Source organism: Pelophylax lessonae, assembly GCF_965119305.1.
Source record: "Pelophylax lessonae genome assembly, chromosome: 6".
Classification (NCBI taxonomy): domain Eukaryota; kingdom Metazoa; phylum Chordata; class Amphibia; order Anura; family Ranidae; genus Pelophylax; species Pelophylax lessonae.
In genome coordinates this window covers 99,607,696-99,632,040 of record NC_138773.1, presented here as the reverse complement: position 1 = coordinate 99,632,040, position 24,345 = coordinate 99,607,696, and the positions used below count along the sequence as shown (strand labels likewise).

The 24,345-nt window shown below is 42.4% G+C and overlaps 1 protein-coding gene across 1 annotated transcript in view; it reads left to right on the top strand.

Annotated features, from left to right (window-relative positions):
- The window catches only part of FAM20C (FAM20C golgi associated secretory pathway kinase), a 303,400-nt gene that overhangs the window by 202,051 nt on the left and 77,004 nt on the right, over nucleotides 1-24,345 (top strand). Inside the window, exon 4 of the mRNA XM_082260651.1 lies at nucleotides 16,534-16,626. Within this exon, the coding sequence (XP_082116777.1) occupies nucleotides 16,534-16,626 (93 nt within the window). The remainder of the gene's footprint in view (nucleotides 1-16,533; nucleotides 16,627-24,345) is intronic.

Below are 24,345 nucleotides of genomic sequence, written 5' to 3'. Positions count from 1 at the left end.
TAATGACACTGGCAGGGGAGGGGTTAACACAGGGGTGATCAAAGGGTTAAGTGTATGCCTAGGGGAGTGTTTTCTAACTGTGAGGGGGATGGGCTTGTGAAATGAACATAGAGACTTGTGTTCCTATATAAGAGGATCACAGGCGCTCTGTGATCATTTCAGAGAGAACAACGGTCTGCTGGGTTTACTCTCAGTGGGGAGCGGTCGCGGGGGCTCAGCGGCAATTGGTGCAGCTGGTCCCATGGATCGGCATTCCTGCTGCCTAGTTGTCCCCAGCACCGCTTCCGCGAACCAACGTACCCCTATGTCGATTCGCTCAGCTTAGCCAGCCTGCCGCAGTAACCGTATCCATATTACATTTCCTAATTCTTTTTCCTTCTGTGAAAACAGCTAATGTGTGTAAACGTGTCTCTAATGCTGTTGTATTTGCTTAGCACCTTATAGAACATTAATGCCTGCTGATACTTGTTAACCCCAGGCTTTCACATTTAGTTTCAGATTAGATTTACTACAACTATTTGCTGTTCTGACACATGGACAAGGAAGAACGGACCTGTTTTGTACAAACAGGGGTAGTGGAGGTTATGTTTGCATGGCCCTGGGTCCTGATTAGCCCGTAGGCCCTATTTTCAGTTATATTCAAATATCTTCTTTTGCACTATTATCTAGAGAAAAGCAGCTCAGGCACAAACAAATCCCATGTGCCTGAGCTCTAAAAGCTCTAAAAGTAGGGCTAACCTTAAAACATAAAACTATGATAACAATTTAAAAAAATGAAAGGTCTGAAATACAGTGCATCCGGAAAGTATTCACAGCATTCCCTTTTTTCACATTTTGTTATGTTACAGTCTTATTCCAAAATGGATTACATTTATTATATTCTTTAAAATTCTACAAACGATTCCCCATAATGACAACATCACAGATTTTTTTTTTTTTTAATTCTTTGCAAATTTATTAAAAATAAAAAAAAAAATAGAAAATCCCATGTACATAACTATCCACCGCTTTTGCTCAATAATTTGTTGAAGCAACTTTGGCACCAATTACAGCCTCAAGTCTTTATGGTGCTACATGCTTGGCACATCTATTTTTGGGTAGTTTCTACCATTTTTCTTTGCAGGACCTCTCAAGCTCCAAGATTTCAAACAAACGTCTTTCACGTTGTCATTATGGGGTATTATTTGTAGAATTTTGAGGAAAATAATGAATTTAATCCATTTTGGAATAAGGCTGTAACATAACACAATACGGAAAAAGTGAAGCACTGTGAATACTTTACGAACATCCTGTACATTTGCAGCACTACCCAGGTAGGGATTTTCAATGTTAGGGCCCCCCTCTGCTGCACAGCCAGTCACACAGCATTTCCTTCTTGCATCTAAACACAGAAATCGGTCCTTTGGCTTATTTTTGTTGTTTTATTAGGAAATAATAACTTGGATGGGGTAAGGGATTATGGGATGCCCAACTTGAAAATGTCCATCAAACGGAATCCTCCCTATTTACAAATTCCTCTTCTTCCCTTCTCCTGCACAAACTTGGTTCCTTTTTGTACAGCTTCTGCTGACTCACTCCTGGAGGAACTAACAGTCTCTCGTTAGCTCAGCAACAGCCCATTACAGGCTAGGAACTCTCAGCCCCTTAGTAAAGTAGCACCTGTGGAGTGAACAGCATCTTACACCACCTTCTGCTTCCCTGTAGACACTGATCCCAGTTCCACTGCTTGCAGAAATGCTAGATCACCTGGCTGCTTTTTCTTCCCAGTCCTTCTGACTGACATACACATGGAGACTCGCCAGGGAAAGGTTGAAGACTTGGCACACCGCTGTCTTCAAGAGAGACCTGCTACAGCTCGCAGTCTCTCTCTTTGTCTGTCCCTGCACCGTGCTGATCTACTCACTGACTCTCTTTGCTGCCTCCCTGGCTAGGGTTCCTTCAACTGCCTCCTGCTGTGGAATCCTTCCAGGCCAGCTTCCCGAGCTTCAACCAAGGTAAAACCTCTCCTGGCAGGGGTCCCTTAAGGACCACCATCAGACCCTCCTCAGCATTGCTTCTCCATTTTCCACCTGAATCCCCCTCTGCCATGGCTGATGTCTATTTAAGGGCTCCTTAATTCCCTGCCAGGCCTCCAACCTGGGGATTGACTAAGGGACCCTAAATATTCAAGGCAACCCCTTTCTGCTTCCGCTCACTATCTTCTAGAACATTCTCCAACATTTGGCAAACGGGGAGGCATCAGAGAGCTGCCAGGATGAATCATCCAGCCCTGGCTTCTAATAACCCTGACCCAGATTCATTGACTAAGGTTTATCCCTGGGCCAGACTAAAGTTTGCCTACTCTCACTTTAGTAGCACCCGCTAGAGGGTGCTACACATTCTTTCGAAGGAAAATGCAGTTCCAGCTTCTCTTCAGTGCTGCTTACTTTTATGAAGGCCTAGATAGTTGATTAATGTGAGCTCCAGGGGAGAATCAGAGTTTGTATTGAATGATCCAGGACTAGGAGAAGGTCATCCAGTGCCAAACTGCACAACCCCCCCCCCCTTTTTTCATTATTATGCATTGATCAGTGTCTGATCAAGAAAAAAAAATCTATACTAGAGGAGCCTTTTTCTGCACCTAACCAACACAGGTTGCATGGTATATAGAAAGCGGTTGTTGATGTGCAAGGTGGAAAAATGCAGCATGTCGCTGTGACTCATTTATTTGCATATCTGTGGTGAATTGTTCATATGCAAATTTGAAGGTGGTTAATTCATATGCAAGTGATGTGTCAAATTGCATATGATTGCACCCTCCTCCACATCCCAGGGCAGCTGTCCCCTCTGCCCCCCTTGTTCCTTCACTGATCCTTTCTTATGAAGAAACATCAGGATCAAGTGGCTATACCTTGACATGGTGGAGATGCAGAATGCAAAGAGGAGAAGCATTTTCTCCAGTAAGAATGCACTGGCCCCTTCTATAAATCCTGGAAGTTTAATAATAAATGTTTGTTACCATTTGAATATATGTCTATTTTAATTTCTTAGGGCTCTTTCACACACTGAGTCCATTAGACGGTCTTCGTTTTTCTCAGCAGGGGATCAGAGGCTACGGTAGTCAAAGGCTGCCCCCGCTGAGCAGGAGGATGACAGCTGTTCTCTGCACTGTATGCGGAGACACGGCTGTCAGTTCCCCATGCATCTCTATGGGGGAAATCGGATGGGAACGGACCATCGGTCCGTTCTCATCCAATCCCATCCGATCCGCTGGACGGATGGAAAATGGGGTTTCCATCCGTCCAGATTTGACGGATCAGATCGCATCGGATGTCAGCGGACATGTCTCCGCTGACATCCGATGCCCCATAGAGATGCATGGGGGGACCGTTCAGATCCGCCAAAAAAAAAATGACAGGCGAATCTGAACGGTTCGCCTGTGTGAAAGGGGCCTAAGAGGGTAGATAGTCGGGGATCAGCTCACTCAGAGCCAAGAAACCAAGAAAAACTGAAACAGAACTATACAAAAAAATGTTTTGAGAGCGTCCTTGTTGTAGCATTTTTCACATAGACAAACATTCCTATAATTGCTATAGATGCAATTTTTGTTATTAAAGGTTATTTAAAAAATACCTTTTCTATTCATTCCAGTTTGCAGCTGTTGTAATTTGCTAAAATTGTCAAAATATTCAAATGTCACTACCTGGAGGTGCACAAAATGCCTCCAGAAATTTCATTTCCTACTTGTGTGATTGACTACTCTTCTCAGGCATCTGCACTGAGATACAAGTTGAAGTTTAATCATCCTATGACATCTGTGTTTTAGTTATAATGAAATACTCTCTAAGACTTTTCCCTTTCTAAAGGAACACAGACACTACAGCTATCCCCATACTTTATTGAGATTTGTTCCATGTGGGAAAGGACATGATAAGGTAAACATCAACTTCTTCACAACAGAGTATAAACAAGTATAAATCTGCAAAAAAACCAACGTTTTCTAGAATTTTAAAAGTTTACAACCTTGAGACGACCTTGAGACAACCTTGAGATTACCTGTTATGTACTCTTATAGGGAACTGGCCCTCTACAAAGGTGGCCATATGACCATCAGTGAAAGGGATGGCCTTCATTCTTGACCACCTAGGCCTAAAAATGTCTCATCTTTTGCCCACACGAGAGCCCATATTTTTCAGTAGAACAGGCAAATAATTTCCCATCCAACAAGTTCTTACAAAAATCTAACTTTTTATACTCCTAAACAAAAAACAATGAAAAATGTATTGTAAATAAAAGTTTGATAGGTTCATTAAAAAGAGAGGTAAACCTACTTATTACTTATCTTATCACTTATCAGTGTTCAATATTAAGCAGTCCTTAGTTCATAAACATCCACAGTAAAACAGGAGCAAACTAATGTCCAGACTTGGTACCAAATCTTGCTCAGATGGTTTAATTTTAAGGATATATGCTGTGATAAATTATTTTTTGGTACTGAAGGTCTGTAATGTAATGCCAACTCTGTCAATCATAAATTATTTCAGATAAGGGCTTAGACTTTAAACAGCCCTCAGCTTTCTTAGTAGTTCCAATGTGTAAGTAGAGTTTATTTTTTTCTGAGAGAACCTCTAGGGATCAAAAGAAGTGTAAACCTACAATCTTGCATATATTTTAGCACCAGCTCTAATTTTATCTCTGTGGTAGACTAGTCATGACAAATATACTACGCTAGACAACTTTAGGACCCTTGTTAATAAAAGCATGCTGCTGTAGAAAAGGCTTAGTTGCAAATTTAACACTGTACAATAAAGGACTCTCTGCAAAGACAATGAATACTCACCTCCCCTGCTACCTGTGCTTTCAGTCTGTGCAGTAATTAAGAGAAAATGATGGCTGAAGATCTGGCGGACTCCACCACTGCCAGCCCCTACTCCTACATGACCATGTCTTGTTCTACTGAGGGCAGTGTAGGGGAGACGGAAATCAACACTTTTGGAAGTGTCCTATTCTATACGATCTTCAGCTGGTGGCTTCTTTTCATTGCTGCAGAGACTGGCAGTGTGGGCATCAGTAGAATTGAGTATTTATTGTTTTTTTTGAAGGCAGCCTTTTATCTTACAATTTTATTTTAGTGATAGAGTTGCTTTAAAGTAAACCTTTTCCTAAGAGAACACAGGGACTACCATTGCTGATCGTATTCTAAAAAATGCTTGATGTGTGGCTGTTATACTGACTTTGTATTTAATACTTTGAATATTGAGCTCAGAACTTAGTAATGAACATTCAACACTTTTCATTTAGAAAAGGTACCTTTAAAGCCCTTATTCAGGCAAAAATCAACCCACTTCCCATCCACTCCACGTTGTCCTTGTCCCTCACAGGGTCCATGTCCCTCACAGGCTGTGTTTCTAGGTGCATGGAAACCTGTAATACAGTGCTGTAGATGTACCTGCACCGGTTGGTCTCTGCCAGTCCCTTTATGTTGACATCTTCCTGTTCTAGATCCTGAGAGAACCCTGCCACCTGACAACCAATAAGAGTGTCCATGTTATTCAGACAGTGACAAAGGCATATGAAAAAGGACCTGCCTCCTGTATACAGAAGAATAGACTGACAGGCATGTGACCGAGGATTTAGAAGAGTAAAAGGGCAATTGGAGGTTTTTTTTGTTTTTTTTTTTTTTGGAGGGGGGGTACAGGGGCAGCTTTTAGAAGCACAAGCCCAATAAAAGGGCTATGTTTTTACAATTTCTTGATTCATCCAAAATATTTTATACCTAACCAGATAAAGTCAACTTCACGCCTTGCTGTAAAAAGATTGACCGATAGAAATGTGAATGCCCTATAACAGTGGTTCTCAACTCCGGTCCTCGGGGCCCACTAACAGGCCAGGTTTGCAAGATAACTAAATGACATCACAGGTGATCTCATTTGCTGCTCAGTGATTGCAGTATTCTAGTCTGCATCTCCCCAAGGTAATACTTAAAATCTGGCCTGTTAGTGGGCCCCGAGGACCAGAGTTGAGGACCACTGCCCTATAAGACCTCATGCACACGAATGTTTACACGCTCTTGTGTCTTCTTGCATAAATTGTCTGGGCTTGGCTGCACCGAGGGAGCCATAGTGCTACATACAGCTGCCCATACAATTAAAGGGCTATACGCATTCCAGTGGCTTGTAGATGCTGAATGCTTTGGCAACAGGATTTACCTACACATACGCAGATATCGTACTTGTTGCAAAAGTGGCCTGTTCAGGGAAATATGCTGTACACACATGTGCAGGTAAATGCTGATGCAGAAGCCATTGGCGTTTACAAGCAGCTGGCCCTGTACAGTCATTTACTTGTATGGACGGCTGTACAAGGCACTGTGGGCGCCAGACGTTTTACACTACAAGACTCAAGACCATGTAAACATCCATCTGCATTAAGTCCTAAGGTTTTATCTCAATCAATAAATGTTTTTGCTATCTTCTGTGTCTTCCCAGACATACTGTAGGTTTTATGGGCTTTAGTGTGCCATTAACAGGTTCCTTTAAATAGAAGACAATGAAGAGGTATAAAAGGTGGAATATTTCCCAGCACCAGCTGCATTACCTAGCTAAACAATTCTTCTTTTTCTTTTTTCTTTTTTTTTTTTTTTTATTTTCAACAGTAGATTTAATAGCTAATGGAGGCTGCTTTGCTTACTGTCTAAATGATGTGAAAGAGCCAAAGCATGACTGGTATTGTTCCACACATGGCACTTATGCTGTTTGAAATAAACTAAACATTGCTTTTCCACCTCATGGATGCCCAATATTTATTAAAGGCAGGAATAGCGAACCCGAGGTGGATTTATCTTGATAATGTTCTCAGCTGTAAAATGCCTCATTGCATGGAAACAAAGTAGAGAACTAAAGGGCTTATGGAAATGAGAAGCAGCAAAAAATCTCATTGCATTAATTTGTCTAAATGTTCCCCAGTTAAAAGCAATAGAATTTAGAAACACATGAAATGATACAAGATTAGAAAAAATGCCATCCCCACTCTATGCTGCTTTATTAATTGGAGGCAGAGTATGGCGCTAAGCTAGAAATCAGTAACCTCCATCCCTTTAGCTGATGGGAATCTTCAGGTCAGTGTTTGTTGTAATTTGTAATTCTTTAAGACAGAGATTGGCAACACCTTTGCAAAAGATTAGAGAAACAAATGTTCAAACTGGCTCACAAAGCATCTCAAACATACCAGCCCCTTTGGCAAATACTAGCATTGCTAAATTACTAGTTTATGTCTGAGAGGCCTCATGTAATATTTATAGATAAAGGTTAAAATAAAAACCCTGCCCAAGACAGTAAGGCTCACCTTTGATCATTGAGGCCAAGTTGCTGATTTAAAGGAGAAGAAATATTGCTATACTTTTTAAATGCTTGCAGAACACATACCACCTCTGCTCCCCTCCCCCAGGGGACCTTTTGCAGGGATCCCTTGGTTCCAAATTGAACTTTGCCTTAGTTCCTGAGTTAGCATAGTCAACCTTAGATTGAGGTTCTTGAGGTCAGGGACTGATGTGAATGTACAATATATATGTAAAGCGCTGCGTAAAGTGATAGTACTGCACAAGTACCTGTAATAAATAAATAAAATAAAATAAAACAGTACAAACAGAGCTGAGGGGCCAGTGACAGACAGCATACACATAGCTGAGGGGCCATATACAGGATTCAGTTCAGCTTAGTGATAATGAATAAAGAGTAGAGATCAGTGCCGTGTTGTAACTTCCCTATGGGACAGCTATAAATTGGGCTTTAGACTGGGGTGGTGCTACAGCCAGCAGAAACCAAATAAAGATATCCTTTTTTAGCACAATGAAGCTGTGGATAAGACGTGCTCCATACAATGGGTCCCCAGGGGGGTTAAAAACTATGGTGAAAGCTCTTTCATTTGGGATTCACATCCTGACATTTTTTTAATTGCTGCTTTATAGAAAAAAGACTGGAGCAAAAGTCATCACGTATAACCAGCCAAATTCTTTGAATCATTTGCAAAATGAACAGTGAATTCCCATTTGCTCCAGTTGTGATTGCTCCAGCTGTTGTAAATCAGTTCCAGTTTTTTTAATCTAATAAAGTTTGCAATCTAAACTCAAAAAAAGTTCCTTCTATTGCTCTCGGTCTCCTCCACAAGGTTCCTCCTTTTTTTGCCGCTGTGATCTGAATTTCTGTTAGAGGGTGGCTATGTTTGTTCTCTATAGTCCCATTGTATGTAGGGACTATGTAATATGGGATTTGTAGTGTGCATAGAGCAGTGCACATGACTGCAACTAATGTGCATTTTGCTTAGCATCTCCTTAAAGAATAAAAGAGAGAGAACAGAGCAGCTCCACCTGAGTGTAGTATTAAAACAATCCTTTATTGGCATAAAAGGTAATGCACTCACATGAGTAATAGGAAAACAGGCTTTACTGAAAGTCATCCGAACAACTGCAGGGGAGGCAGGAGAGGTGTAGACAGCCCTGGGTCCTGGCTGTGTCAGTGGCTTCTGGCACTTCCTGGTGTCCTGTCGGCATCACAGGTTCTCCCTCATCACATCCGGTGGAAGCGGGTCTCCTTAAAGAATCACTGGGCAACCAAGGCGTAAATGGCAAATTAGATAACCTTATCTAAATTCCCTGTAGAGGGCGCTGTCTGGGAAAACTAGATCTGCCCTGAGTATAACAGTAAAGAAGTCACTGCATCATTTGCAGCATGCCTTTAAAAATTAGAAGTAATAAAAAAAAAAAGTTGGCATGACTCATGTTTTGGTGTTCTTACCCCTGCCTGGTGAAACATAGGAGACACAGGACAATTTGTAAAATAAAGAAAGAGGGACATTTGGTAACTATTCCACTACTGCACAAAATACATTAAAAACAATAAGCATGTAGCTTGTCTTTCCAAACATTGAGGCCAGATAGAAAAGCAAACGCTGTGTGATTCAAAGCTCCCATTGCTTATGACAATCAGCGGGTCTGTAATCTGTAAATTATAGCGCTTTCATTTTTTTTTCTCTAATACATTTATGGTATTATAGAATAAAATGTTCTCAAAGACTGTTGCCGTAATTCCTAAAAGGTTTTTTTTCCAAGTTAGGAGCTTTATTCAATTTAAAACGTTTACAAAAGACCACTTTATGATATATGTTTTTTTTTTGCCAACCAGCGTTGTATTGTTTTATTAGTTTTTGTCTGCTCCGATTACATATAGTAAATTCAAAACTATACAGTTGTCACCAGAACAAGAAATGAGTGTGAAGCTGCCCATAGATGGATCAATAATCAGCAGGGACTGGCCAAATATATTGTTCAGCAGGGACTGGCTGAAAATTTAGATCCATGCATGGTTGCTGTGGCTGAACAGAAGTCCATCTATCAATGGATTTCATACACCCGCCCTGTTGGATTTTAGCTATTCTATCAGCACTGCAGGCTATTATCTGCGGTTCTGATCAGTGTATTCCGACTGGGGGGAAGTCAGAATACAATAGCTTAGTGGGGAGGATTCTCCCATCCGTCTTGAATGTGTGGATCAGGGAATTGGTTCAGTTTTTTTTTTGTTCAACCTACTAAGAATTTTAAAAAATCTGACTAACATATGGGCAACTTAAATCTTGTTTTGGTGACAAGTGTCTAAGCCTCCATTTACACCTGAATGCTCAACAATGCTCAACATGAATATTCCCATTATATATAATGGTTTTTGTTCACAGCTAAGCGTAGTGGTGCTGCTTGATGCATGAAAAAGCACTTGAGTATTTTTCAAGCAGAGTGATGCATTTTTTTCAAACCTTCATTTGGAGCGCCTCAAAATGTGTGACTTAAGTATTTAAGTATGTTTTTGAACATTTTTTCTGTGTTTTTGTACCTGTCTCCTCCTCATCTTAACAAACTTGGTTCTGTGAACAAAATGGAGGATTTAGGAGTGTCCATGCTGGATGTGGAGACTTTAATCTGTCTGGTGAGGACCCACAAGAACCTCTATGACCCCAGTGATGCCTTTTACTAGGGATGGGCTCTGTGTTCGAGTCGAATACACAAACAAATGGGGCGCTCAGTGGAAAGTGGGAAGCCAATGAGTGCCCCATAATGCACTGCGCAGTGCATTGATTGCTGATGATCGGCCAAAGCATGCACCTGACCTGTATGCTTTTGCCAATCACATCACAGCACAGTATCCTGTCAGAGCCATGATTGGCCAAAGGCAGAGTGCCTTTGGCCAATCATGGCTCAGGGGCTTAGTCCACACCCCACACTATATAAGGCTGCTGCTTACACAGTGGCCGTGTATAGTGTGTTACAATAGAGATTAGGTAGGTAGTTAGTGGATAGTGAGTTTAGTCAGTTTAGTGCAGTCAGTGTACTGTACAGGCATACCCCACTTTTAAAATGTATGGATATGTTGTAGTTCTGGGTCCCCTCTCAGTGTTCCCCAAGTTTTGTGTCCCTGTCACTTATAGTTCAGGAGCAGTGCCATGCCAAACTGACCAAGATATTCTAAAGACGCCAGTGTTAAAGACAGGGAGCAGTGCCATGCCAAGCTGACCAAGATTTCCCATAGATGCCAATGTTAAAGACAGGAAGCAGTGTCATGTCAAGCTGACCAAGGTTTCCCATTGATGACAATGAGCACTGAAAGCTGAAAATTGGTCTGGGCAGGAAAGGGGTGAAAGTGCCCTATATTTAAGTGGTTAAGAGAAAACCTATGACAGAATTAAAAAAAAAAAAACAGCGTGCCCCCCCCCCCCAATCTATACCAGGCCCTTTGGGTCTGGTATAGGTTTTAAGGGGAACTCCACGCCAAAATAGAAAAACAACGTGGAGTCCCCCCCAGAGTCAATAACAGACCCTTTTTTGAGCATGCAGCCTGGTAGGCCAGGAAAGGGGGGGGGGGATGAGTGAGCGCCCCCCCTCCTGAACCATTCCAAGCCACTTACCCTCAACATGGGGAGAGTGCTTTGTGGGGACAAGGGTCTCTTCCCGACAACCCTGGGCTGTGGTTGTCAGGGTCTGCGAATGGGGGGGCTTATTGGAATCTGGAAGCCCCCTTTAACAAGGGGGCCCCTGATTCTGCCCCTCCCCCATGTGAATGGGTATCGGGTATATAGTACCCCTACCCATTCACCAAATAAGTGTAAAAAAGTAAAATCCACAGAACACAGTTTTTGACAAGTCTGTTATTAAAAAAAAAAAAATAGTGCCCCTCAATGTAAATCCATTATGAATCACGACACCCGCCGGACCCGAAAAATAGAAAAAAATTCCAAACACTTCAGAGGCTACTCACCATCGGCCCGATCCTCAGCTTTGACAGTTCTTTTACAGGCAAGGGGTGGGGCCAACCGGTGGCACTGCCCCTTCTGACGTCACATGACGTGGTTCTGTGGTTTTTACTTTTTTACACTTCTTAGATGAATAGTTAGGGGTATGATGTACCCGATACCCATTAACTTGGGGGAGGGATCTGGGGGCCCCCTCGTTAAAGGAGGCTTCCAGATGCTGATAAGCCCCCCCACTCGCAGACCCCAACAACCATAGCCCAGGGTTGTTGGGAAGAGGCCCTTGTCCCCATCAATATAGGGACAAGGTGCTGTGGGGTGGGGGGGCGGAGCCCCCCCACCCCAAAGCACCCACCCCACATGTTGAGGGCATGTGGCCTGGTATGGTTCAGCCAGGCTGCATGCTCGGATAGGGGGCTGGTATGGATTTTGTGGGGGACCCCAAGCCGTTTTATTTTATAAATTTTGGCGTGGGGTTCCCCTTAAAATACATACCAGACCTAAAGGGCCTTGTATGGACTGGGGGAGAACCTAAGCCATTTTTTTATCTATACTGCCGGGACCTGGCTGGCAATACATTACAGCCGTGAGTGAGGTTAAATGACATTTTATCCTTTAGAAATATCAGTATTGCTGAAGCACGCTCCATATATCGTACAGATGTGCCACTTTACAGGCAGACTAAGAGAAGCCCCCGGGCACAATATTTAAAGGAATTTTTCATTTTTATTGTTTCATTTTAAGCATCATTAAAATTACTGCTCCTGTAAAAATGATTGTTTTAAAACAGGACAGTACCCAGGTCCCCATACACTTTTTTGGCAATAACTTGCAGATAATCCTTTAAAATTAGGACTTTTGATTTTTCATGTTCGTGTCCCATAGACTTTAATAGAGTTGGCATGTTCGCTAGAACTTTTTCCCTCTTTGAGATGTTCTGTTGCGAACCTAGCAGGGGGGTGTTCGGGCCATCCTTTTCCTTTACGAGAACTGTGGTAAGCGACAGAGGGCCTGGGAAGAAATTTAGAGTGCTGATAGCTTCACAACACCACACAAAAAATAGACCGGAAGGTCAATGTATGTCCTACAGGCCAAAACCAAAATGACTGAAGCTTGAAATGGTATGGAAACCATTTCAAAAGCATGCATTTTCAGGTGAAAAAAAACACGCTAAGCTCGAGAACCGCAAGTGTGAATTGGGGCTTGGAGAGGAATTTACCTCAAATTTTAGAACTTTCTTCTGGGTTTTCAGGTAATAGAAGTTCTGCTGGATGCCGATGTTCTGTGCACAGGGGTTCCTAACTACGTATGCATGGGTTTATGCAAGTAGTGGTGTAACTCTGCATAGAACCATTCCTTGTCTAATGGAAGCAGCGGCTGCACGGACACAGCAGCTCATCCCACGTTGACAGATGTATGAGTGTGGGTGAGTGTCCCCAAGCACAGACCAACTGCATTGGGAACTGCTCACCCGCATGGACCTCACATTGAGATGAGTGGCTGTGTTCGTGCAGCCCTTGCATCCCAATAGACATGAATGAGCCTGCCTGCACGCAGTACCTGATGGTAAAAGTTGTACAAGCGAGGTGTTCATTCATGGCTTTGAGTGTCGGCGCCATCTGAATGGGGTCTAAGCCCTGTCTTCATCTAGCAAAGTGCTGTTAGTAATTTTTCTCAGTGTGCTTCTACTCAAAACAAATACTTTAAGCTTACCACAGTATTTTGCGTTTTTTTACGGCACCATATAATTAATGTAATTTGTGCATAAAAAATAGCAAAAAAGTTTTACACCTTTTTTTTTTGGTTCTAATTACTTATAAAGAAACTTTAAAACTGGGAAAAAATCTGAGCATCAGTAGGCTGTCACCTGCGATAAAATGTTACGTTGTTATTGTGCTTCTATCAGTGCGCTATTCCGTCCTGTTTAGCCGTTTTGAAATACAAGTCTTCTGGCACCCTTTGCAGCAAAAATAATGACAAGAGGGTTGACGAAATTCTTCAAGCCGGAAAGCGCAGCAGCCTTAAATGTGCTGCAGCCATCACTTGTAAAAAGTATTGTTTTGATGTCTCAGGAAGATTTACACAAACAAGCTGAAGAGTGCGGGATAATAAACCAGGAAAGGAGAATTTTTTTAAAGAGCCAAAGTTAATGATGTATATAGTATAAGTGCACAGAGCTGCAGGCAGCTAATAGATGGAAGAAATTTGCGAGAATGTACTGTTCCTGCGGTGATTTAATGATTGTCCCATATGTCAGTTATGGAGCACCGAGGCACAATTACAGATTCCACAGCTGGCTAAACTGTCAAGATTAAGCAGCGCCTTTTAACCCAAGACCAAGACATTCCATTAAAAGATTCAAGGTTTTTTTTTTTTTTTTTTTTTTTCCATGAAACTATGGATTATTAGAGTTAGGGCTATTAGAGTTTTTTTAAAGCATTATATTTTTAGTTACCTTGGGAAACCACCTAATAGCTAATCTAGGACATGATCCCTCTATGGCCCCTTTCACATGGACTTTCCGATTAGGTCCACCTATTCGTTTTTCAGATGGATCCAATTGGAAGCTCCCCACACATCTATGGGCAGTCAAATGTAAATGGACACCCTGTAATTGCTGTCAGTAGGACAAATAGTGCCCCATTGTTGGTGTCATAGGGGGGGGGATTTTAATATAGGGGGGAATATTGTAATTGTATAGATTGTTTATTAGAGTGTTGTTTTTGTTTTTTTCGGGGGTCTTGGCTGTTATTGAGAATTTTATTTCTTTGTGTCTTCTTTTGGTTGTTGTGATCTTGTGTTGTCTTTGTTAAGTGTGGTATGTGTTGCAATAATTTCCCTTTGGGATCAATAAAGTATTCTGAATCTAAATCTGAATACCACTCTATCATTGGTGTCATTGGTAGTAATAGTAAGCGTCACTGTAAGTGGGAGGAATAATGCTCCATCATTGGTGTCAGTCAGAGGAATGGTGCTCCATCATTGACGTCAGTGGGAGGAATAGTGTTCTAGTGTTGGTTTCAGTGAGAGGAATAGTGCTCCATCGTTGGTGTCAGTCAGAGGAATGGTGCTCCATCATTGATGTCAGTGGGAGGAAAAGTGTTCTAGTGTTGGTTACATTGAGAGGAATAATGCTCCATCATTGGTGTCAGTCAGAGGAATGGTGCTCCATCATTGATGTCAGTGTGAGGAATAGTGTTCTAGTGTTGGTTTCATTGAGAGGAATGGTGCTCCATCATTGATGTCAGTGGGAGGAATAGTGTTCTAGTGTTGGTTTCAGTGAGAGGAATAATGCTCCATCATTGGTGTCAGTCAGAGGAATGGTGCTCCATCATTGATGTCAGTGGGAGGAATAGTGTTCTAGTGTTGGTTTCAGTGAGAGGAATAATGCTCCATCATTGGTGTCAGTCAGAGGAATGGTGCTCCATCATTGATGTCAGTGGGAGGAATAGTGTTCTAGTGTTGGTTTCAGCGAGAGGAATAGTGCTCCATCATCGGTGTCAGTCAGAGGAATAGTGCTCCATCATTGGTGTCAGTCAGAGGAATGGTGCTCCATCATTGGTGTTACTCAGAGAAATAGTGCAGCATTATTTGTGTCATTGGGAGGAATAATGCTCCATCATTAGTGTCATTGGGAGGAATAATGCTCCATCATTGGTGTCATTGGGATGAATAGTGTTCTGTCATTGGTTTCCATGGGCATAGTGCCCCATTTTTTATGTCATTGGGAGGAATAGTGTTCATTCATTGGTGTCAGTGGGAGGAATAGTGCTCCATCATTTGTGTCAGTCAGAGGAATGGTGCTCCATCATTGGTGTCAGTCAGAGGAATGGTGCTCCATCATTGGTGTTACTCAGAGAAATAGTGCAGCATTATTTGTGTCATTGGGAGGAATAATGCTACATCATTTGTGCCATTGGGAGGAATAATGCTACATCATTTGTGTCATTAGGAGGAATAGTGTTCTATTGTTGGTTTCAATGGAAGAAATAATTCTCCATAATTGGTGTCAGCCGGAGGAATGGTGCTCCATCATTGGTGTCAGTAGGAAGTATAGTCCCCCATTATTGGTGTCATTGTGAGGAATAATGCTCAATCATTTGTGTCATTGGGAGGAATAGTGTTCTATCATTGGTGTCAGTGGGATTTATAGTAGGGTGACCAGACCTCCCCAGGTTCCGGGGGCAGTCCCTGATTTTAGGAGGCTGGCCCCAGGAAAAAAAGCATCCCCAGTTTTGTCCCCTGGTAAAATATTGTGTCCCCAATTTCTTTCCAGCTTTAGTAATAGTGTCTCCGGCCCATTTAGCTGCATTGTAATTTAGCAAAATTCCTGTGATTGGTCTGGAGCTGGAAGACGGAGGGGAGGAGTGTGTCTGCTCCTGGCTGTGCCTGGGGTTATTGATGCTGTCACATGCCGAATTTACATGGTCTTCCCAGTCCCTCTCCTCTCGGCTTGCGCAGACTTTGTTGCAGGAGGTAAAGATATGGATTATTTACTGCATTGCACGTGTAATGGTGATCTGCAGTGCACGCCTGGACCTGCACTCTTTATCTATAGCAAAGTAGGCTCAGGTATTATCTAACCATACCCCTTTAGGTCCTTGTCTGTGGACAGTGTACCTTTAGATTTAATTTGAAAAAAATGGTCACCTTCATTTATAGTGCCCCAAGGGCCAGTTAAAGACAGGTAAAGGGCTTCATCCGGCCCTGCTGGCTGTAGTTTGGAAACCACTGGAATAAACCATTGGAATACGTTTTGTACCACTGTTGGCTTATTCTAATGTGGGGTGGTGTTTCTGTTGGGTGCTTGGAGGATAAAGTATGTTAGCAGTAACTGCATTGGCCGTTATGTGGATTAACATAATCACAGTCGTACTCGTAGTCAGTTTGGCAAAATACATATTACATTCTGTATTTCTGTATGTGATAAAGCAGTTTTTTTTTTTACTTTTTCACTGCATTCATTTTTCTTTTTTTTTTTTCACTGCATTCATTTTTTTGTTCCCTATATCTGCTGCATTAACATTCAGTAGAATTATATGAAAAACAGGATAGCTGAAAGTGAAGCAGATAAGGTTTGTTATATGACATGTGTCATGGCCCTTTTAGTGTTTACTCAAGGGTGCTGTGCCAAAAAAGGAATGCATTTGGAATACTGAACATTGCCATAATGACGCATATCACACATATTTGTGCATCAGAAATCATTTACCCAATGCAGCAGGATATTAATAATGTGTAAATGTTTTCTTGTCATTCCAGGCAAAAAAGAGAACAGGAGACCCCTCCCGACTTCTTCTACTTTTCAGACTATGAACGCCATAATTCTGAAATTGCTGCCTTTCACTTGGACAGGTAAATAACTAATAATTACAGTACTGTTTTTATGTATTAAAGAATTACAGGTCTATTCTACCTGTCATGCAGTCCCACCAACCGATCATGCAGATTCTAAAGCTGAACATTACCAAAAAGTCCCGATGTGTCCCATGTTTCTGATATATTAACTGAACAGATCTTTTAAAAACTACTGTGTTGGGCTACCATTAATTTAAACCTAACACTGTGTAACATTGACGCTTTCTCCTGTGCTTGTTAAGATAGGAAAAATCCTGCTATTGATTTGGTAACTTTTGTTTAAAAGGAATCTATCATGTTTCTACATATGGACATGTGATAAGTTTAAAGCTCAAGTTTAGTTAAAATAAAAAAAAAAAAATCAGCATAAGGGATGGTACTTACATTTAATGGGAAAAAGTCAATGTACTGGTACCTGCTGTCTTCATTCTGTGCTCCCCCCTCCCAGCCATAATCTTCCAGTGTTATGGGGAGTTTATACAACCACTGGATTTATCAAAGGCCTTCAACAAGAGTTCCAATTATGCCCATGCTTTTCGCCCACCTCCTCCTTTCATACTGTAGAAGCTCTCTATGAAGGAGGTAGACCTCTCATTTATTTATTTCAGGTTCTTATATAGCGCTGTCAATTTACGCAGCGCTTTACAAATACATTGCACATTCACATCAGTCCCTGCCCTCAGGGAGCTTACAATCTAAGGTCCCTAACTCACATTCATACATACATAGTAGGGCCAATTTTTTATACAGGATCCAATTAACCTATCAGCATGTCTTTGGAATGTGGGAGGAAACCCACGCAGGCACAGGGAGAACATGCAAACTCCAGGCTGGTAGTGTCGTGGTTGGGATTTGAACCAGCGACCCTCTTGCTGCTAGGTGAAAGTGCTAACCACTACTCCACTGTGCCGCCCATTCATCCCTTTGTATTAAAGAGGAAGTAAACCCTCCTCTGCAAGTTGTACCTATAGGTAAGCCTATGATAGGTAAGCCTATGATACTTACCTATAGGTACTGTAAATATCTCCTAAACATGTACCGTTTAGGAGATATTTACCTTACATGCCGCCAGTGACGTCACTGGCGCATGCGCTCTGAAGGAACGGCAGCTGGTGCCGTTCCTTCAGTGCCCCGTGCCGTGACTGTCGGCTCTCACGCGCGAGTGCGGGAGTGACGTCACCGCGGCTCCGGCCAATCAGATGGCTGGATGCCGTGATCCCGGGAAGACGGGCGACTGGACATGTTGCCCGTCATAGAGGTAAGCGGGCGGCACGGCGGGGGCTAGTTCTAAGGTAAGTATTTCATAATGAGCTAGTATGCATCGCGATGCGTATTGCGATGCATACTAGCTCATTATGTCTTTCTCTTTCAGGGTGAAAAAAAAAATTTGGTTTACAACCTCTTTAATAGAGCACTTTACATTGATGGCAGCTATAGTACAGCTTGTATTAATGAAGGGGGAGGGGTGGAAAGGGTAGGCATAGTCGTCACTTAAGCGGTATTAAACCTGCAGCGGGGGGGAACATAGAAGATTTCAATAAGGACATCAGCCAGTAACACAAGGAACACGTCTCATTGAATGTAAGCAACTGTCCCTTGTGCTGATATTTAAAAAAAGCTAAAGTTAGGCTTTAAGCACCATTGTTTACTTCAGAACTGCTTCTTTCCTATACAAGCTAATAGGAATGCAAACACACAAATGAATGCAGATCAACTCCAAGTCAACTGCGCCTGCAATGAATTTTGGAATAATCTCAGAAGCTTCTCAGACCAATGTCAAAATCATTCTGCCGTTTTCCCACCTAAACCGATCTACACTAGCCTCAATGCACATTAATGCTCAACCATGGTTTAGAAACCTTGCTTCTATAAAGTGTATCTAGTTGAACTCTGGGTAGATATACTGTAAACCAACTCAATATAATCTGGTAATCTCCATCCTAAAAATAGAGAATATTTAGTATTTTTAAATACAGCTTGTATAAGTACCAGCATGCCGTCTTTGTTCTGGCTTCCTGTAATTCTGCAATTGTGGACCAAGCTGTACTTTTGAACTGCATTGGGGATCAGAGACTTTGTTATGCTTTGTGCCAGAGGTTCCAGCATTACAATACTTGATATGGAGTTTAGGGACCCTTTCACATGGGCGGACCGATTGGTTCCGCCTGTACGTTTTTTAGGTGGATCTGATTGGACCCTCTAGTCTCCTCTAAGGATTGGTGTCAAAGGACATGTGCCCGATGACACCCGCCTACATCCGATCCTCTCCACTAAAACCAGATAGCTGGGTATTCGTTCCGCATGCTTCTGGCGGATTGGATGGCAGCCAGGTGTAAACGGACCGTTTACATAAGACCACCCATAGAGGAGATCGGGCTGTGTCTGTATCTGCTCTGCATAAGTGGAGCGGACACCGACCAGCTATCCGCCTGCTCAGCGGGGATCAACGGACAGATTCCTCGCTGAGCAGGCAGACTCCAACAGAACCCTCCTCGAGTGGATAAAATTAAGATTCTGTAAACAATGACATAATTATGATCAGATGCATCTAACATAAAGAATTGAGGTCTTGGGTACAAAATAGGACATTTAATCGTTTAACCGATTGCCGACCGCCCACAGCAGATATACTGCGGCAGGCTGGCTCGGCTGCGTGAATGGGCATACCTGTACGGACATCCGCGGTAGCGATCCTGGGGGCGCATGTGCCACCGGAGGCACGCACGGATACCCATTTGCCAGCGAGGAAGCTTTTTTACGGGGCTGGCAGACGCGATTGCTGCCGGGCACCCGCGATCGCTTCCAATGGAGAGATAACTGCAGTCTGCTGTTGTAAACATGGCAGACCGTTGTTCTCTCAGGAATCAATACATAGCGCCTGTGTCCTCCTATTTAGGATCACATGTCTCTGTGTTGATTTCACAAGCCCATCCCCTAACAGTTAGAAAACACCCCCTAGGCATACATTTAACCCTTGAATTGCCCCCAAGTTAACCCCTTCCCTGCCAGTGTCATTATTAAAGTAACAGTGCAAGTTTTTAGCATTAATTACTGTAGTAATGTCACTGGTCCCCCCCAAAAATGTCAGTTAAGGGTCCGATCTGTTCGCCACCATGTCGCAGCCCCGTTAAAAATCTCTGATCACCGCCATTACAAGTAAAAAAAAAAATTAAAAACTAAAAATGACATAAATTTGTAGACGCGATAACTTTTGCCCAAACCAATCAAAATACGCTTATTGGGTATTGTTTTACCAAAAAAATGTAACAGAATACAAATTGGCCTAAAAAAAATGAAGAATTTTGATGTTTCATTTATTTTATTGGGAATGTTATATAGCAGAAAGTGAAAAATATTGTTTTTTTTTTTTTTTTTTTTTAGAATTGTCGCTCTTTTTTTGTTTATAGCGCAAAAAATAAAAATTGCACAGGTGATCAAATACCACCAAAAGAAAGCTTTATTTGTGGGGAAAAAAAGGATATTAATCACTTGTCGACCAGTCAAGTTGACTGTACTGCGGCAAAGTGGCTCGTTCCCGTCCAGCGACGTACCTACGTACCTACGTCGCTGGACTCCTCCCCTTGTGGACGGCGCGCGCCGCCGGAGGCTCGCTCCCGATGTATTCAGTCACAGCGGGAGTCAGGCCAGGGGAGGAGTGGCGGTGATCACCGCCACTTTTCCCTGATCGTCGGGGAATCGAGTCCGGAGATCCGCCCGCTTGTGTAAACAAAGCGGGTGGATCTCCTAAGTGACAGACAGTGGCAGATTGCAGGGTTCAGCATAACTGAACCCTGGATCTGTCCCTGTGTCACTCAGTCACCTCCCCCCACACACGTTAGTAAGCACCAGGCATACATTAACCCCTCCCTCTCCAATAAAATTAACCCCTTCCCTGCCAGTGTCATTTTTACAGTAACAGTGCATATTTATAGCACTGATTACTGTAGTAATGTCACTGGTACCCCCAAAAGTGTCAAAAATGTCAGTCAAGGGTCCGATCTGTCCACCGCAATGTCGCAGTCCCGCAAAAAAAAACGCAGATCGCCGCCATTACTCGTTAAAAAAAAAACACCAAAAATGGCAGAAATCTTTCCCTTAGTTAGTAAACGCGATAACTTTTGCACAAACCAATCAAAATATGCTTATTGTGATTTTTTTTTACCAAACATAGGTAGCAAAAAACAAATTGGCAAAAAATGTAAAAAAAATGTTATAGCTCTGTTTGTGGGAAAAAAAGGACGTAAATTTTGTTTTGGTACGGCGTCGCACGACCGCGCAATTGTCAGTTAAATTAACGCAGTGCCGAATCGCAAAAAATGGCCTGGTCATTAACGGGGAAAATCTTCTGGTCCAGAAGTGGTTAATTCATACAAAACCAAAACAACCAACCAGATTGCAGCTATCATTATCTTTGAACAGGACCAATACAGTATTTTGCTTTCCTTTTCTTTCATTTCCTTTGGTTTCAGTAAAACACCTCTAAATTCTTATCCCCAGAGGGTTTTATTCTCAGTGCTACATGAAACAAAACCAGGATCTCATTTCACAATAGATTATGCTTTTTCTGTGTCCTTTTGCCAGCTATAGAAATTAACAGACATTTGCCATCTATAAATTTGCCCTAAACCGGTATGTTCCAATGCTTCATGCTTGTGTGTTTTCTACAATAAAGCTGAGAATAATAAAACCACAGCAAGGCCAACAACAAATCATAAACTTCTTAGCTATGTCAATGATTTACAGAGAGTGCGGCTTAGAATGACCACATTTCATACAGCATCAAGCCAAACACAAGCAGATGGAGCGCACAATCAGCTTCCTACTTAAAGGGGGGACAGATAATAATCTCAGCCCTGTAAGCGGGAATCAAACGTCAGCAGACACAGATACCAGGATAATTGTAATAGTTCTATCGCTGACCCAGGCAATGCTAATTACGGCACCATATGCAGATACATAAGACTGGCTAATAATATAAGGGTTTGCTGCGCTAGCAATGCTAGGCATATGTATGCGCATTGCCTTGCTGTGAATATTATGGAATTCTTATTATTTAACCACTTAAGGACCCAAAGGTTTTACCCCGTTAATGACCAGGCTATTTTTTGCGATTTGGCACTGCATTACATTAACTGACAATTGCGCAGTCGTGCGACGCTGTACCCAGATAAAATTGATGTCCTTTTCCCACAAATAGAGCTTTCTTTTGGTGGTATTTGATCACCTCTGCGCTTTTTCTTTTTTTTGCTATAAACAAATTTTGGAAAAAAAAAAAACAATATTTTTTACTTTTTGCTAAAAACATTTCCAATAAAATAAAATTTAAAAATCAAAATTTTTCATCAATTTAGGCCAATATGTACTCTGCTACATATTTTTGGTAAAAAAAAAAAAACCCCAATAAGTGTATATTGATTGATTTGCGCAAAAGTTATCGCGTCTACTAACTAGGGGAAATATTTATGTCATTTTTTTTTTTTTTACTAGTAATGGTGGCAATCAGCGATTTTTAGCGGAACTGCGACATTGTGGGAGGGCCGATTGGACACCTAACTGACACTTTTGACTCTTTTGGGGGGACCAGTGACATTACTACTGTAATCAGTGCTAAAAATATGCACTGTTACTGTAATAATGACACTGGCAGGGAAGGGGTTAGCACCCGGGGCGATCAAAGGGTTAAATGTGAGCCTACGGGGTGCTTTCTAACTGTGTGGGGGATTTACCCACTGGATGAACACAGAGACCTGTGTTCCTAAATAGGTGAAACACAGGATCCCTGTGTTCATCACTGACAGAACAGCTGTGAGCCTTGTTTACATCTGCAGACTGCCGTTCTGTCTCCATGGGGAGCGATTGCGGGCTCCCGGCAGACATCGCGTCCGCCGGATCCACTGATTGGCTCCCTCTCAAGCCAGTCTTTGCATGCGCATGCCTCTGGCGACCGGTGCGCCCCCACTATCTGCTACACAAAGTAACGTACAGTTACGTTGTTTTCAATTTTGCTCCAATTGTCACCTTGACGCCTATCGCTCAAAAGAAGTTCCGAAATGCCTAGATGTGAACAGAGCCTTAAAGGCTCTGTATTTAAGGAAAAATATCTGTTGATCCTGGCAGAAATGCACCCAATTCCTATTTTGCTGTTGTGAGCTGAGAAAATAATGCCTTTACTACTTTGGAAGGATTGGTGTCATCCCTGCTCAGTTCTCTTCCTGGACTACAGAATACCTCCCCTCTCCTTCTTTACAGGAAGCAGTATTTTCTAGTCCAAGGGAAAACCCTGGAGAGCTGATAAGACTACTTTTGTGTATGACAGCAATGTGCGTAGGATTATGCTGGAATTTTGCAGGATCAACAGGTATTGTTGATCGCTTCCGCTGTGATCACACATAGTGGGAGCCAAGCGGAGCGTACTGCGGACTCGATGTCCACCGGCCCCCTGCCAATTTTTCGTTCCATAGGCAGAATGGCGATCTGTCTGCCTATATAAACAAGGCAGATTGCCATTCTGTCAGTAGGGAAGGCATTGATCCTGTGTTCCTGCAAAGCAGGGAGACGGATCTATGCCTTCCCTTAGTAAAAGCACCTCCCCCACAGTACACAAGCACTGGCTAGGAAAACATTTAATCCTTTGATTGCCCCTGATGTTAACCCCTTTCCCAGCCAGTGTCAATAGTATAGTGACAGTGCATTTTTAGCACTGATCACTGTATTAGTGTCACTGGTCCCCAAAAAGTATAAAAAATTTTCAATTAGTGTCCGACTAAAAGTACAACTGAAAAAAAAATTGGTACAGAGTGGTTCCCAATCTTGCTTTATATAATGGGAATTTTTGGGAATGTCAGTTTCAGGTTCTTTTTATGTCACTTTTGGGTCTGGTGACATCACTTCCAGTCTTGTTAGAAATCACAGTTTTGGCAGCTTTTTATTGTAGCCAGTATGAATACAGGGGACAATAAAACCCTACTTTCCCTGTCACTCCTAGCAGTTGCCCCAACACATATAGAGTAGTCTGCACCTGTCTAACCCTAAGGCCGCTTTCACACTGGGGCCCTTAAAAACGCGGTATGTGTTTTGCATTTTCAATGCATTTTTGTACCTGTGAATCTCAGACATTTGACTCAAAAATTCACCAAAAACAAAGCACATGTGCGTTTTTGATGCACTTCTGGTGCGCTCCTATTGAATTACAATGGAAGATGCATTTTTGGGGAAGTGCACACCAAAAATGCTGCATGTAGAACTTTTCAAAACACAGCACAAATGCAGCACACTAATGTCAACAGTTACAAAAGATTTAAAGAAGAACAATTTTCATGCATTTTTGTCGCACTGGAAAGGAACGTTTTGGCAAAAGAGCACCAGCATGAAAGGGCCCTATTTACATTAGGAAATTGCACGACTCTCCTCAGTGGTGGTTCTACATTAAATTGCTACCCGGGCAAGACTCCCCCCCGGCGCCCCCCCCCCAAAACAAAAAAAATAACATGACAACATAACAATAAATGCAGAGTGCCACAACAATGCCCCCAATATATGCAGGGTGCCACAGCATTGCCCCCAATAAATGCAGAGTGCCACAAAAATGCCCCCTATATATGCAGAGTGCCACAGCATTGCTCCCTTTCAATGTAGAGATGCCAGCGTGCCACCTTTCAATGCAGAGCGCCAGCGTTCCCCCCGCGAGACCCGTCCGTGCACTTACCTCACTTCTCT